This window comes from Lactuca serriola, chromosome 1 (assembly GCF_051521515.1).
Source record: "Lactuca serriola cultivar US96UC23 chromosome 1, Lser_US96UC23_V15, whole genome shotgun sequence".
Taxonomy (NCBI): domain Eukaryota; kingdom Viridiplantae; phylum Streptophyta; class Magnoliopsida; order Asterales; family Asteraceae; genus Lactuca; species Lactuca serriola.
The window spans coordinates 43,847,076-43,863,283 of record NC_136408.1 but is presented as its reverse complement, the minus strand read 5'-3'; the positions used below and the strand labels follow the sequence as shown (position 1 = coordinate 43,863,283).

General features: G+C 33.7%; 2 protein-coding genes across 4 annotated transcripts; one reads left to right on the top strand and one right to left on the bottom strand.

The window, feature by feature from the left end:
• The first annotated feature begins 2,877 nt into the window (after nucleotides 1-2,877).
• On the top strand, nucleotides 2,878-9,422 carry LOC145086306 (serine/threonine protein phosphatase 2A 55 kDa regulatory subunit B beta isoform-like). Of its 3 annotated transcripts, none has more exons than XM_079024069.1 (14): nucleotides 2,878-3,404; nucleotides 4,992-5,095; nucleotides 5,206-5,304; nucleotides 5,426-5,545; nucleotides 5,771-5,989; nucleotides 6,130-6,221; nucleotides 7,182-7,300; nucleotides 7,520-7,643; nucleotides 7,718-7,841; nucleotides 7,969-8,037; nucleotides 8,121-8,212; nucleotides 8,293-8,370; nucleotides 8,461-8,528; nucleotides 8,838-9,422. In XM_079024069.1, the coding sequence occupies exons 1-14, from the start codon at nucleotides 3,287-3,289 to the stop codon at nucleotides 8,984-8,986; spliced, it is 1,575 nt and encodes a 524-aa protein (XP_078880195.1). In that variant the 5' UTR covers nucleotides 2,878-3,286; the 3' UTR covers nucleotides 8,987-9,422. The 3 variants fall into 3 exon arrangements, with proteins under 3 accessions (XP_078880195.1, XP_078880187.1, XP_078880200.1); XM_079024061.1 differs by having other exon boundaries at nucleotides 5,771-5,992; XM_079024074.1 differs by lacking the exon at nucleotides 2,878-3,404 and adding an exon at nucleotides 4,754-4,832 and having other exon boundaries at nucleotides 5,771-5,992.
• Nucleotides 9,423-13,945: 4,523 nt separating this feature from the next.
• Nucleotides 13,946-15,383, bottom strand: LOC145068249 (fe(2+) transport protein 1-like). The gene is made up of 3 exons (XM_079015208.1): nucleotides 14,749-15,383; nucleotides 14,467-14,616; nucleotides 13,946-14,371 (listed from the first exon to the last, which is right to left on the bottom strand). The coding sequence occupies exons 1-3, from the start codon at nucleotides 15,334-15,336 to the stop codon at nucleotides 14,066-14,068; spliced, it is 1,044 nt and encodes a 347-aa protein (XP_078871334.1). The 5' UTR covers nucleotides 15,337-15,383; the 3' UTR covers nucleotides 13,946-14,065.
• Between the last annotated feature and the right edge of the window lie 825 nt (nucleotides 15,384-16,208).

Sequence of the window (16,208 nt, the reverse complement as noted above, 5' to 3'; positions counted from 1 at the left end):
CTCGACGAGTTAGTGGACCAACTCGGCGAGTTGAGTCAACCAGATGTTGACTTTGACCAGGGTGTTGACCTTTACTTTGACTTTGACTTGAGTTGACCCTTGAAAGGATTATGAGTATGAAATGGTAATTAAGGAAGGTTGTTATGTGTAGGTGTTTGAGAGGAGTCGGTTCCAACGCCGAGGACATTTCAATTACTGCACGACATTGAGGTGAGTTATCTTCCAGTAGAAGTGGGTCTAAGGCCATGATGTCGGCCCACTAACAGGATGTGTTTGTTAGATAATTGTCTTTGTGATAATTATCTGGTATGTTATGTTATGTATTGGTAAGCTATGATGATATATGATAATGGTAGAAAGGGTAAAATATACCCTAGTACCGATCGATAGGGCCGAAGGGGTATGCCAGCACCCGAATAAGCTAGGCAGTATATGATTTATATGTTATGCACTAGGATGCTATGTGGTAGAAGTAGGGGTGAAATAGTCTGCGGTACCGGTCGACAGGATCGAAAGGGTAAGCCAGCACCCTGATATGCTAGGGTAGGTATCGGTCGATAGGACCGAAGGGGTAGGCCAGCACCCTGATATGCTAGGCTAGGTACCGCTCGACAGGACCGAAGTGGTAGCCCAACACCCTGATATGCTAGGCAAGTTACCGGTTGAAAGAGACCGAATGGGTAGTTTCCAGATGTATTAGATAGTATGTGTTATGTATGGTATGTGGTATGATGGGGGAACTCACTAAGCTTTGTGTTTACAGCTTTCGGTTTTGTTTTCAGGTACCTCTTCTTCGAAAGGGAAGGAGTCGGCACGGTAGCAACGCATCACACACAAACATGATTTCCGCATTATGAGATTCTTAGGATTGTACATGACATTATTATTATTTTATGACATGGTTTTAAGACACGTGACTATGGTTTTATGAAATAAAAGATATGAATCGATGATGTTTTTCAGTTTACTGTTTTATAAGTTAATTAAAAACAAAATTTTTGGTCTTGAAAATTGGGATGTTACAGTTACACTTCCTCTTATTTTCACATTAGACCCCTAAGTTTTGTATTCTCTTAAGTGAACACCAATTGACTAGTCTCCTCTTATTTTCACATTAGACCCCTAAGTTTTGTATTCTCTTAAGTGAACACCAATTGACTAGTCTTTAGAATGAAGTTCTATTACTAAGACTTTTCCCCCAATTTACTAACTTCCTGGCAAGAAGGTCCAAAACACTTTCAAATCTACCCCTAGGTTTGATGAATTTGTCAAATTTAGTCCTTGAAACTAAAATGTTTTTTAAATGTCATCTTTTAACATGTTTAGCTTATAAATTCCAACTTAAACTTCTAAATATAAGTTTATTGTTAAACTGATCTGAACGATTAGTCAATGGTGAACAAATCCACGTTTCAATGTTTTGGCAAAAATAGCCCCTTATCTCTAAGTCTTACTTTTTAATTTCATGATTGATCGTTTAAATACTTTAATGACTTTAAGCTTCCTCCTAATAATTTATTTTATTTATTTCAACATTTTGGTTTACTTATTCTAATTAGATATGATTATTACTTTTATTCTTAAAAAAAATATTTTCACTAAAAGGCAAAACTCATAGGTCTATGTTGAAGATGGTACAAAAACTCACACGATCAATTAGATGAGAGACTAAGAGAAATTGTTCAGATTTCTTAGTAAACGATTACAATAAGGAGCGGCAATTAAGTCTGATTGCAAAGAAATTGTTTAGATTTCTTAAGCCAAAGTGATACTAACAAGCATTCTTACAACCCTATGTCACCAAATCATGTATTCTTTATGCACACTCTTTATGTCATTACCTCGTAAAGTTATTTTAATTTGTGTAATTCTAACATAATTTATTAAAGAATTCTTAAGCCCAAATGAAGAAATCAAGAAAAGCAAATTTAAAAAAGAAATCAAAATAGAAAAAAAAAACAATCGATCTCATCTATACACAATATACTGGAGCTAGATAGGAAGAACCACATTTCTTGATCCTTTACTATTTCCAAATGAGAGGAAAATGTCTTCTTGTTCTTCTATTGATACATCCCTCTTCATGGTTTCTAGTCTATTGCTGACTCATATTGATCAATATGATCTCCCAAATCGATAAATACATATGGTGACCAATTGTTGAATCCATTGAGAATGATCTCTAAATTGATTTAATCAAAAACTGTTTTGTCTTTTTTCTTAATATCAATGTTCTTATCTTCTTGTTTTCACCCTCTTCCCTCCCATCTTTCTTGGATAATGACCTCTAGATCACTGTGATCTTGACCCATAACCCTCCTCACCCAACTCAATCATCAAGAAATCTTGCTTGCTGCTAATGAGACTCATTTGATGATATTGATGTAAAGAACTTGTGTGATATAAACTCTCAACCTATTAGTTGAGTGAAAACTATTGTTGACACCACTAAACATACTTGTTACATACAACCTTCCATTTTCTTTTTATCATCTTTGATAATAATGTTAAATAGATAAGGAATATCCCTAGCTAATCACAGTTCACAATCCAATAAGCATCCTTATCTCATTAGAATAAACACATTATAAAAACGCCAAAGCTCAAAAAAGCAAGGGCAAGAACGTCTTTTCAGAATCCTTACTCTGGGTCCTCACTAACTCAGCCCCGGTCGTGTACAGTCTTCAATAACTATAGTTTAATAACTCTCAACTAACGTCACAGCCTGTCACGTTATCTCCGTCACAAACCATCATTGGACATCCGCGTATACTCATCGTTGGATCTTAGTCGATCGGTGATTTAACAAACATCCATCCGCCGTTGCTTTATCATCAACGACACAAATTAGAAGAGGGGAAAATGTATTATTGAGAGAGAGGGAGCTTGGGTGTGTGTTCGGAGGCAAAAGGAACGGTTTGGTCACTTCAGTTTTCCGAAATTCTCCTTCCCCATTTTAGAGAGAGAAAGTGTGAGAAGAAGAGAGAGAAAATAAAATCCCAATCTGTGAATGAAGCGATTTGGTGTTGTTCATGATGATGAGAACGATGATGCTCGTTAATGGATGAATGAATCTGAAACAGGCACCGTCTTTGTTTTTGTTTTTGTTTTCATTTTTGTTTGTTGATGGAATTAACTGAGGATTTCGAGGTTGCGATCTTGGAGAAATAATAATTGGACGAACGATCGGATGATGCTGTTGTTGATTTGATTTTACTTTGGATTCAGTTGATTGATTTATCGTTTAATTAATCTGAAAAGAAAAAGAAGAGGGGAAGAAGAAGAGATGAACGGTGGCGATGGAGGAGATGTTGCGGCAGCTCCCGAGGGTCCACCACCTCCGCTTGACTGGAAATTCTCTCAGGTATTTGGTGAACGCACCGCCGGTGAAGAAGTTCAGGAAGGTAAACTAGCTTCAATGGAGATTATTCATTTGAATTCTATTTATTATATTTCTATCTATCTATCTATCTTTCTTTCTTTCCCGCATGTGGATCCACAGATTTGTATTTGATTAGGGCTTGAATGAAATATGTCTTTGATTTTGTTCGTGGATCGGCATATTATTGAATCGTCGGAGATTCTGGTAACCATTAAACTAGGTTTCTGTAGACGTAGGTACCTGATATTGTTGTTGGACCAAAGCATTAGAAATAATAAATTTGCACTCGTACTTTGATCAAGTACTTCCATTCAATTTTTCCATTCAATCGCTTTAAATTAAATCGTCCTGGGGGGAGTAAGTATATGGAAGGCTTAAGCATTTCTTATTGATTCCATGCGTTTCAAGGCATTATTCATGTTTCTCATTATTGGAAAACTACTAGCTTTTGCTTGCATATGATTTCATAGGTGTAGATATACAAATAGGAGTCGGTAGTTTATAATATATGATAATGCACACTGTACTTTTGAAGAAAAAGAACATAACACAAGTTTGAATGTGAAGTGATCAACTTACTATGGAACAAGAGTTTCAGATTACCAAATAGGCAAAAAAACAAGAGCTGAATCCTGTCTACTAAGGTTCAACGATCAGAGCACCTTTGGCAGAAAAATGGGAAACAAATTAAGGAAAATAATGGCTAGAAAATTAGAAACAATCTGCAAGAGAAGATAGATTTGAATGAGTCAGTACTTCTAGCGTGTGGAAATTTAGTAACAGTTGGAAACTTGTTATCCAATTACATGCTTGCTGGATTCTTCACCAATGAATTTTTGGGGTTCCACGTTCTTTTTGTCATTGCTACTTAATGTTTATTTCCAATTCATAGAGCATAAACCGATAATTTTGTGATCATCATGCTGCCTTTGAATCGAAGTTCTATCATACTCTTCACATGAACCTGTCTGGAACTTTCTTTAACTTTTATATTCTATTCATCATTGAAACGTTTTTGGCACCTGTACCAAACAAGAAATTGTCGTGCCAGATATAAGTCCACCTTGATTGCTTTTTGACTTTTGTTTTACTTCACGGAAAGCCCCTTAGCTGTCCAGCTGTCCTTGTAAGAGGCAAACTGTGGATCTTATTTTGTTACTTAGATTTACCCTGAGCCTTTGATTGTTATAGAAATGTTATTAATGGTACTCTAGTGCCTAACTGGTGATTTGTCAAGCTGTTTATTTACAACATGGCATAAATGCTAAGATCTGCAATCATGTAAACACCATTGCATTTCTTTATTTATATAATACATGTACTAGATTTGTACTTTCATAAACTCTTTTAAGATCAATCTGCTGTCATTTTGGTTATGGGTTTTGAATGAAAGATGCAAGTCCTGCTGTCATTTTGCAGGCCTATCGATATGATCACATCATACAAAAAGGTGTCATAAATGCTATTTAACAATCTTTTGTCTGTACCTGTTGGCTTTTGGAAATATAAAGCACTAGTGAAGTACCCCTATAGTTTAATCGTGCAGGATTTTTCCACTTTCTTACATTATTTGATAGTACAATGATGAAAAATTTGTGCTTTTTTGCAGTTGATATCATATCGGCGATTGAGTTTGATAAAAGTGGTGACCATCTTGCTACTGGTGATCGTGGGGGAAGGGTAGTATTATTTGAGAGAACTGATAAAAAGGAGGTTGGCCATGCAAGATTTGATATTTTTGGCGTTTTGCATGTCTTTATTTTGTCTTTTACTGTCTTAAGATTATGTTGTTACTCACAACTTTTCAATTCTTGATTGTGTAGCATGGTGGAAATAGAAAGGACTTAGAAAAGACTGATTACCCAATCAGCAGGCATCCTGAATTCCGCTACAAAACTGAGTTCCAGAGCCATGAACCGGAGGTTTTCTTTTATTCCATTTTCTTGAATTGTTACTTTCATCATTTTTTGTTTATTCTTCTATAGCGATCCAGTGATCTCTCCTATAGTTTTATTTATTGATTTCCAACTTTTTTGTTTTCAGTTTGATTATTTAAAGAGTTTGGAGATTGAAGAGAAAATTAACAAAATTAGATGGTGCCAAACATCCAATGGTGCACTCTTTCTTCTGTCTTCTAATGATAAAACCATTAAATTCTGGAAGGTAACTACTGTAACTCCTTTCTTTCTCTGTGGTGATACACTGACATGTATCCTCTTTTCGAATTGTAAAATGACCCATTTGCTTGTTCTAAAAATAAAGTGTCTTTCTAGTGATACTAATGTATTATGATGGTAGTTAATCTCTTTAGATAACATAACAATACGGGTTTTAAATCATTATCTTCTGTCTTGTTGAAGTTGTAAAAATTTATTTTGACTTTCACAGGTCCAAGAGAAGAAGATCAAGAAAATTGCTGAGATGAGCATGGATACTTCCAATTCCAAAGCCAGTGGAAATGGCAATGTTGGTAGTTCAATTGTTACTTCCAACCCTAAGCTGCATCTTGCAAATGGTGGATGCACAGACAAAGACAAATCTTACACTAGTTTAAGCAATGCATTATCATTTCCTTCAGGGGGCATTGCATCACTTCGTTTACCTGTGGTAGTTGTACCCTTGCCCTACCATCTTCTCATTAATTGTGGAAGTCATCATGTTTTTAGTCTGTCTTTATGTCATCATCATATTGTTTTTTATTGCTCATGTTGCTTATTCAGTAGCGTGACACTAAGGTACAATTGCAGGTAACTAGCAACGAGACCAACCTTGTTGCAAGATGTAGAAGAGTGTATGCTCATGCACATGACTATCATATCAACTCTATCTCAAATAACAGGTTTGGGTCTTCATCAGTTTTTGCATTTAGTTTCAGGGCAAATTGCAGTAACTAGCAATGTGCTTTGCTGTTTTTACCATAATAGGCAATGTCCTTGCATTTCAAATTGTAAAAAGACTAAACTACCCTTCGACAGTTGACTTATTACCACACCACAGACTGTCAGCAAGAAAATCAGATACTCACTTAAACACATTCACTACTCTTAAGAGTGTAACAAGTTTATTTTTACATTTTAGGGCTAAACACAAGAAATAGCAATGCAATTTCATTTATTTGTCTATTATTGCGTCCTGCTTTCAATTCTTTTTATAACAGCATTGTACCTTCATTTTTTTTACCCTTATTAAAGCACTTTATTTTGAAACACTAGCAATGACAGCATTGTACTTTCAACATTTAGTTATTGGGATACCATAATATAGCGCAGGGACTGGTTTTTGTTTGGATTGTTATAGTTGGGTAGATTTTTCAAAGTATGATGCTCTAATAGGAAAAGATGAAATTAGGATGCTATTAATAAAAGAAAAGCCTTAATGAAAATATGTTGGTATTTCTTGCATTTAACCCTATTTTGTACTCATAACAGCAACATACTTATATTTATTTACACTTAATAGCAACATAGTTGCATTTTCTTACCTAAAAATAAAATAACTAATATTGTGGGTAATATATATATATATATATATATATATATATATATATATACTGTTTATATACGTTTCAAGTTATATATTATTAGTATTATCTGTAAAGAATTGTAAGTACGTTGCTATTATCGGCTTTAAAATAAAGTACATTGCCTATATATATTGGTAACGAGATTACTTTAGGATTCCTGGTATTCCCTGCAATTCAGGCTTAATTTGAGTTGCACAAACATGTTGAGTCTGATGCTTGAGTTTTGAATAATTGGGATGTGATGTTGATGAATGATCCTTTTCTTTTATGCATTAGTGATGGTGAGACATTTATCTCTGCGGACGATCTTCGGATAAACCTTTGGAATTTGGAAGTCAGCAATCAGAGTTTCAACATCGTGGACGTCAAGCCTGCAAACATGGAAGACCTCACCGGTACACTCTATTTTTATCAAACAAAACCAACTTTATTGTATTAAATATAAATATAGGTTATTTTCGTTTTCCACAACCAGTTGGTATATAGTGCTTGCATGTGTGTGACAATATTTTCCTATTCCTTAGCATCCTTCATTTAAATATTTTGGGTTACTTGTTTGTGAGCGAACATTGATTGACTAGGACCTGTGTTTTTTTTTTTTTTTGTTGTTGCAGAGGTGATTACATCAGCTGAGTTTCATCCTAACCATTGTCATACACTAGCATATAGTAGTTCCAAAGGATCTATTCGCCTTATTGACTTACGTCAGTCTGCTCTATGTGATAAGCATTCTAAATTGTAAGTTTCTTGTTTTTTTTTTTTTTTTTTGAAAAATAATTTTGGGGTGAATCCTTATCCTTATAATTATATAGGTTTGAGGAACATGAAGCACCTGGTTCAAGGTCATTCTTCACTGAGATAATAGCCTCTATTTCAGATATAAAATTTGGAAGAGATGGAAGATATATTCTAAGTCGTGATTACATGACCCTTAAGGTTTCTGATTTGTTCCTCTTCTGTTCTATTCTACCATGTCCATTTAAAAACCAACTCATCCGGGTTTTTATTTTCTATAACATATAAACTCAAGTTATATGGTTGTTGTTTTGTTTGTGTGGTGCAGTTATGGGACATCAACATGGACTCTGGTCCAGTTTCAACATTTCAGGTCCATGAATATTTAAGACCTAAGGTATACTTACTGTTCCTGTATGTTTTTTTTATTAGCATGGAATCGAGATGAGTGATGTATGTAGTATGTTATGTCCACTACAGCTATGTGATTTATATGAAAACGATTCTATTTTCGATAAATTTGAATGCTGTCTGAGTGGTGATAGCAAGCGTGTAGCAACTGGTTCTTACAGGTAACATTCAAATATATCATACAATTCACATTCCACCCTGCCAGGCCATTATTGACTCACTTGTAAAAATTTCTTCACAGCAACTTATTCCGTGTGTTTGGGTGCAATCCGGGCAGCACTGAAGCAACCACCCTCGAAGCTAGCAAGAACCCAATGAGGTAATATATTTTTTCTTCAAATAAATATAAGAATTAAGAAATGTGTGTTCATGTTGTTTGTTTTTTAATAAAAGAATTTAAATCTTGTAGGAGACAAGTGCAGACCCCCTCAAGGCCTTCCAGATCCCTAAGCAGCATAACCCGGGCAGTTAGACGAGGTCAATCTTTTTCTTTAATTTCACACTCTCTATGTCCACAAATTTCAATCCTTTTTTTTTTTTTGTGAAATGGGTGAATATTTTATTACCTAAAAATGGAACAGGCTAAATCATTTAGTTTAAAAGTCGGGCTGTAAGACAATTTTGGTCGTTGAGTTTAGGTTAGCATTAGGTAGGTCTTTTGTTGGGTTTTGGTCCGAAAAGGAATCCACTTGGTTTGCAATTCTGATCCTTATGTTTAAATAAGTAGAGATTGAATTTGTCTAGTTAGGCATTTATTTATTAAAAAATTTGAATTTACTACAACAGGAGGAGAGAGCAACACCCCGGGAGTGGGAGTTGATGCAAACGGGAATTCATTTGATTTCACAACAAAGTTGCTCCATCTGGCATGGCATCCAACTGAAAACTCAATCGCCTGTGCTGCTGCAAACAGCTTGTACATGTATTACGCATGAAACAACATGCGCCCTGCCCTGTTTTAACAAATTTTTGGTTGCCAAATTCAGATCTGCATGGCTTTCTCTTTCTCATAGAGGAGAGTAAGCAGCCTTTAACTCAAAACATGGTTCAAGGTTCCAAACCTCTTTTCTTCAGGTCTCAACTTCCTGCTTTGCCCTTTGATTCCTTTTATTTAATTTTTTTCTTTTTGACCATTACATTACATCAGAAGGACTCTTGGTTCTCTCTTGTTTTTATAATGTTGTTGGGTTGGGTTGGGTTGAAGCCAGGATAACTGATTGGGATCTCCAGAAAGGATGGATGGATGATTTTAGGTTTAGTATTTTTTTTTTTTAGTTTGGAAGGACCGCTGCCATCATCAACTTCTTTACATTAATTATTACTTGTTTCATACAATTAAATTTTTTTTATCTTTATAAATTCTTTAGACCATCTTACCTTTTCCTTTCATTTATTTGCTTTACTACTTTTAGATTTCATTTTCTCCAAATTCGGAATGCCCACATTAATTAGGTTTTGAAGACGATCATGCCATTATTTGGTTTGGATGTGTTTTTGTTCAACTTGTAATAATCAGTTGCCACTTGTTTGAATATGCAGGAACTCCTAAATTAAGTTAATTGTATATATATATATATATATATATATATATATATATATATATATATATATATATATATATATATATATATATATATATATATATATGTAACTTTATCTTATTCTTTAGTATTTTTTTTTCTTTAAACAATATCAAGGAAATGTCATATACTTTTAATTTGGATTTCAAATCGTAAGTCTCATGATCGGTTTTAAACGTGTTCCAAAGACAGTATTAGAATGTCATTTAAAATATACAACGGGAGAAAGAAAAACTTTTCAATTCAGAACAACAAAAATTACAATTTTAAAGTTGGGCCTGAAATGTCAAGGCACGTTTGATTGAGAAAATATGTCTTCAGTTATTTTAAAAGCTTGGGGTTTTCATTTTTATATTTCTAACATAAAATTAAGAAAACAAGTTGAAGTCGTAGCCAGCCGTAGCCGAAGGTATGGCTGGATCACACCTTTTTTAGGAAGAGCTAATGCTTGTTAACGGGTTTGGTATTTGGACCGAATCAGTTTGGCAAAATTGGTGGACCTTGTACAAATCGGTTGAAGCCGGTCCAAATCTGGATTTTTTGGTTTTTGTATCCGTTGGATCAATACAATTTTAATTTTAGATTTGTATGGTACAACTTATTGAAGTCTATCGAAAGTTAGTTTATCTATTAATATTATAGTATTAGGATACAACTGTACTGTGAATATTTGGACCGAACCAGGCTGGGCCAGCTTTTGGACCGAACCAGTTTTGCAGAAATTAATGGACTTTGGTCCAGACCTGTTGATGCCAGTTTAAATCCGGTTCAAAGTTCAGTGTTCACCCTTATTGTTGGGTATTTTGGTTGGACATTGCTTTACACCCAAAAAAAAAAAAAATCTGACACCTACATAGGTTAAACTTGAGGATATAACTCTTCTTTCTTTCGTTTCTTGACAGTGAAGTAAGACCAAAATTATAAACTTATTATCTCAAGTTGGAACAAATTGATATGATCCCCTAATTTAGGTCCTCCAAGCCCCTTATATGGCGACATGGAGGTGAAAAAAGTGAAAGAGACGGAAGGAGTTTTCATTTTCATTTTAAAAATTCTGAAAATGTTTTCGGATTTATTTTTTCGAACATTTTTTATTTTTCAATTTTTGTTATGGCATATAATTATATTTAATATATTTGAACATAAAATGAAACAAACTTCAAATATAAAAATCAACATAAAATTCAAGCGTGAATCAACATAAAAAGAAACATTTTCAATAAGACACTTTTTACTACTTTAATAGTATCAAGATTGCAAACGTCTCTAAAGACAATGTGTACGTGTTTCCTATAACATGTTAGCAATTGAATTTCTAGCTTAAAACATTTCATCTTGGCCAATTATATCTAAAAACACCTTGAACCACCTCCAAACATCCTCCGAGGTCGTGAAGATTTTTGTCATCATATACGTAGTGAATAAAATGTATTTTCCATCTTTGCAATGCAGAACATGCACGTACAATCAACATTTGGCGTATCAACGGATTCTCTTTGGTATATCTTTCAAAATATGAAATCTATTTTAAAAAACAAATGCTCATTTTATAACATTCATGATGGATGAATATATGAAATTGAATAATTCTTTCTTTCCTCCAACTCCACTAGCATGTTGCTAATCAGAACGATGATATCGCTCATTACATTACGGAGCTAAAATCTCTTTAGATTTGGAAGCATTAATATAAGATTCGGAACAAATCAAAATATCATTATATTATTCGGTAAAAATCTAATTTTAATATATAAGTTACTTAAAAGAAATAACTTATATAAGTTGATTTGAGCTATTTAAAAATACTATTAGTTAGTTCTTATATATTTTAAAAAATATATAGTAAATTACACAAATCGTCCCTCGGTTAGGTACCAAAGCGTGTATTTTTTCTCTATTTTCAAAAATTAACTCGGATCGTTCTTATGTTTCAATTTCCTTACACGGTTAGTCCCTAACATCGTTAGCCATTAGTGGTTTCCGTTTAAGTGCCCCAAAAGCTCGTTTATTCCATTGTTTCTTTTAAATTTATCATTTTAGTCTCTCGTTTCATTTTAAAAGACTATATTGCCATTTTTTATTTTATTTTTCAATTATTTATAATTTATCAATTAATTTAGATCAATTATAAATATTAAAAACTTATATCATCTCTCTCTCTCTCTCTCTCTCTCTCTCTCTCTCTCTCTCAATTAGGGCAACTATCTCCTATCATCGTCGACAACCATCTCCTTTCAACATCAACACATTCATCAACCACCGCCCGTCAACACCAATTTTGATACTATAAACAAAATCCAAAACTCAAACCCAAATATGATACTATAACCATAATCTAGAACCTATAATTAACACTATATTCTAATCTAAAACCTTTTTAATCAGCACTGATTTTCAAGATGAAGTCCCAAAACCTATAATCAATCAATGAAATCCTTACATCGATGCAAAATCCAGAGAGACTAAGATGTAGAATCGAAACCCTAGATTTATGTCCTATCTTCTTTTTCAGCTCTTGCAACCACCGCTTATCACCAATGGAGAAGAGAGAAGAGTTGTCGAAATTTAGATTCGTGAATGGAGTATAGATCTAAAATCTAGATGTAAAAAGGTTATTGATGACATGCCTTAAATTAATATTTGAATAGAGAAGACAACTAAAGGTGTTGGTTGTCGGCAATGATACGGGGTGACTTTGTAAAATGAAAAAAAATAAGATGTTTTACATACCAAACTTGATTTTTAAAGATTAAAAACTTTAAAAAAAATATTGAACATAATATAATCCAAAAAGAGTCATTCAAAAAAAAAATATAATTCAACATGTTTATGATACTTAATTTGTTGTGATCTAAAAGTATTTTTATCTTTTATAATTTAAAATTAAATGATTCAAAAAATATAATTATCCAGATCTTGCTATGAATAAAAACTTTATTTAATTTAATATATTATGATCCAAAATCATATGATTAAAAAAATAATATGATCCAAAAGTTTATTATTTCAAAATGATATAATCCAAAATGATATGATTCAAACTATCATGATCCAAAAATAATATGATACATAATATCATTATGATTAAAAAAATTATAATTGTCGAACATCAAAATCAGGAACCAATATTTAATTAAAAAAAGATGAAAAAATAATAAAAACACAAGAAACTTTAGAGGCCGAGTAAAAATGTTAACAAATAATAACAGAATAATAATAATAAAACAAAAATAACCGAGTATATATATATATATATATATATATATATATATATATATATATATATATATATATATATATATATATAATGTCTGAAAAAAATTCCCTATAAAGAACTAATTTTTTCATGAATTTGTCTTGTCTAGATTATCCATTCATTCTCCAAAGGTCAGTGTCTCAGCGGTCACTCTGGATGACAAATCGGATAATCATGTTATGTTTTTAGCTGACCCGACATGCCACGGAAATTTTTTTATAACATGAACACGACAAGACACAATGTTGTGTTTTGCTTTTCTAACACAAAAAACAACCAAATTAAAACACAATAAAACGACCAACATGACAAACACGAAAAATATAAAATAAATTAATCATTTAGTTATTTAAATCATAATTAAACTTACAAAGCATGAAAATGTATCTTAATATCTTGTCAATTTTGTATATAATTTTAAACACGAACAAAACACAAAACGAATTCATGTTTTTTATACTTGACACATAAACAACACAAACACAAAGTTGAATTCTAGTTTCGTCCAAATTTCATTTTATGTCATGAATTGTCACCCTACCGATCGTAGTTCAAATTGGGGGTGACAATTGTGTCATGTTCGGGTTTGTGGATCAGATCCGTGTTCATGGGTCATTGGAAAAATGTCTAAATTTCACATATTAAATTATTAGTTCTTATTCTCTCCTTTATTTAATAAATATATTTTTTTATCTTTTTAATTTAATAAAAGAAATAGATTTAAGGTCAACCCACAAAATTATTTGCAAATACGAACACGACTTGTAAAATAAACAGGTTGGTAGGTCAGAAAAACTCAATCCAAACACGTTTATATTTATGCAGAGTTCATGAGGTGTCGAAAGTTATCACCCCTAGTCCAAATAGAATACAACTTGTTATTACTCTCGTATTAAATGCTCACCCGACTCCTTACAGATGTTTTTTATTGTTTTTTTTCCTAATGATAATCAGCATTCTACTTTCATTTATTCCTAATTTCCTATCGTAACGTTGTACTTTTGAAAGAGCCAATGACACAGAGGTGAATTGAACACATTTAGTAATGAAATCCTGTCTAGATGAAAGGGCGAAATGGTAATTTAATTAATCTTTAATCCGTTAATATTTCCCTATTTTACACATTCTTAAGCCAAAAACCTTCTCTAAAAGGAGCAAATTAAAGAAATCAATACTGTTTATGCCCAAATTGCCATCACAGACATGCCTCCAGCACCTAGAAACACAGCGACATATGAAACTGCTTGAAGCTTCATATCTTCTTGAAGCTTCTTCCCCATGAAATCCGCCGCCAGAAGATCCACCAACGCCATGTAATTCAACAGCCCTGCTGACACCGCGTCTAGTATTCCGACCACCATCAGAGCTGCCGGACTATTTTCACGGTAGACATTTGACAACCCGATTCCAAGTGCTATTCCAAATGGAGTTGTCACCGAGAAGAAAAACACCATCATTGCCTTCATCTTTCTCTCATACTCCGCCTGTATATAGTACTCATCATCGGATTAATTAAATCAATGATTTTGTTTAAGACTGAAGTTTTAAAAAAGCCAAATTGGAGTAAAATCAAACTGACCTGAAGAATGCAACCACCAAGACCCATTCCTTCAAAGAATTGATGAAAGCATAGAGCAGCGACGAGAGGTCTTATGGTGCATAAATTATCCGATGCACCCATCGATAGTCCAATCACAACTGAGTGTACAACTATTCCTAGCTCTAGCACCTGCATTATCATAATCATGCATGCGTATATAACATATTAATTTGCTATAAAATGATCATTAAAAACAATTTTATATATGGACAAATAAGTTGTAAATAATATTGTAGATTTAATTAGGTAAAGGAAATGTACCTGAGCAACCACTCGATATCGCCTCAACTGTGATGTTGGTGAATCAATCCCAGAAGATCCATCGCCGTGGAAATGACCCGAGATTTTCGGATCCAAATTCTCGTTTCTTGGCCCGTATTTCTTGTACCAACTCATAGCGTACGAATCAACCATTAATGTCAATACAGCTGATAACATTGCAATAAACGTTGTGAAGGGAAATTTTCTCCATGGGTTTTCAGGCAAGCATTTGGATGTTAGGCAATCAAATGAATCGGGTAAGACGTGCATGTATCCAGTTGCAAGAATCACACCGGAAGCAAAGGCTTTAACCAACACAAACAGCTTCTTATCGGGTTGTAAAGCGGGTATAGCCCGTGAAAGCATGGGTAGAGTAACACCCATCATACTAGCCACTAGAATTGCTGCAATGGCGACGAGTTTAAGCTTTAAAGATTTGGTTTTGCTGTGGCATGGTCCGCCGGTGGCCTTCAGGCATTCTTCCGGGATGGTGTTGGGTGGTTGGGTGGTAGAGTTAGCACCGTGAGACGGTGGTGCGAAGGTGGAGAGTAGGAGGAGTGAGAGGATGAGGAGGTGGAGTTTCGCCATGGGTAATGAGGTTTTGTTGATGTCGTTCTTACGGAAGCTATGCTATAAGATTTACTATATAACAGGTTAGCGGGATTTAAGGATTCAAGTTGGCTGAGCAAAATGACTAAGTTATCCTTTCCTAAGAGAAGGTGTTTTGAAATTAGTAAGGGCAGAATGGGAAAAAGATCTAGGAAAGAGTCAAATAGGGGCGGGCGTGTGGCGAGAGTGTTGTAGCTGCCGAAGTGTGTTTGATAAAACCATGCTTTTGGTGATTAGGATGCTGACGTCGCACATGAAAGTATAACGTGGAACAACACTTTTAATTCATTTTGAATCATCGTCATATTTTTTTTTGTATAAAAATGGATGTTATCATAAAATGAGAAAAATGTCGTATAAATATGTTGATGCATCGAATGTCGTATAAATAATATGTTGATGCATCGAATTTTGTATTCATGCGGGACGTGAGTATACTCATGTGGTGTCCAACCTAAGCTAGGTTGATGCATCGAGTTTTATACTCAAGTGATGTCGAACCTAGCTAGTTTTTATACTCATGTGTAACAAGAGGTTGGAAGTTCAATTTTCTTAAACCACTTCTTGTGGTGTCATATGTCAAAAAAAATTGTAAGTCTCATATGAGGGCTGAGTTTGCCATGTAAATGAACTTGAACTCGGAGTACTCGTTGAAATATTGCGAGTAGACTTCCATTTAATTCGTTTGTCGTTTCCAAAAAAATAAAGGGAAATTGAGTAATCTAACCTATATAACAAATATTTTTTATAATAATAACCACATTATTATTATTATTATTATTATTATTATTATTATTATTATTATTATTATTATTTGTAAAATGACAACTTTCTCCGGACTGTGTGTACTT

Excerpts from the sequence above, each read along its gene's own strand:
- LOC145068249 (XM_079015208.1), bottom strand. The coding sequence starts at position 15,336 with ATGGCGAAACTCCACCTCCTCATCCTCTCACTCCTCCTACTCTCCACC. Across the intron at positions 14,617-14,748 it reads GATATCGAGTGGTTGCTCAG|GTGCTAGAGCTAGGAATAGT; the intron begins GTACATTTCCTT and ends ATGATAATGCAG. Across the intron at positions 14,372-14,466 it reads TTGGTGGTTGCATTCTTCAG|GCGGAGTATGAGAGAAAGAT; the intron begins GTCAGTTTGATT and ends TACTATATACAG.
- LOC145086306 (XM_079024061.1), top strand. The coding sequence starts at position 3,287 with ATGAACGGTGGCGATGGAGGAGATGTTGCGGCAGCTCCCGAGGGTCCA. Across the intron at positions 5,096-5,205 it reads AGAGAACTGATAAAAAGGAG|CATGGTGGAAATAGAAAGGA; the intron begins GTTGGCCATGCA and ends TTGATTGTGTAG. Across the intron at positions 8,038-8,120 it reads ATGAATATTTAAGACCTAAG|CTATGTGATTTATATGAAAA; the intron begins GTATACTTACTG and ends TGTCCACTACAG.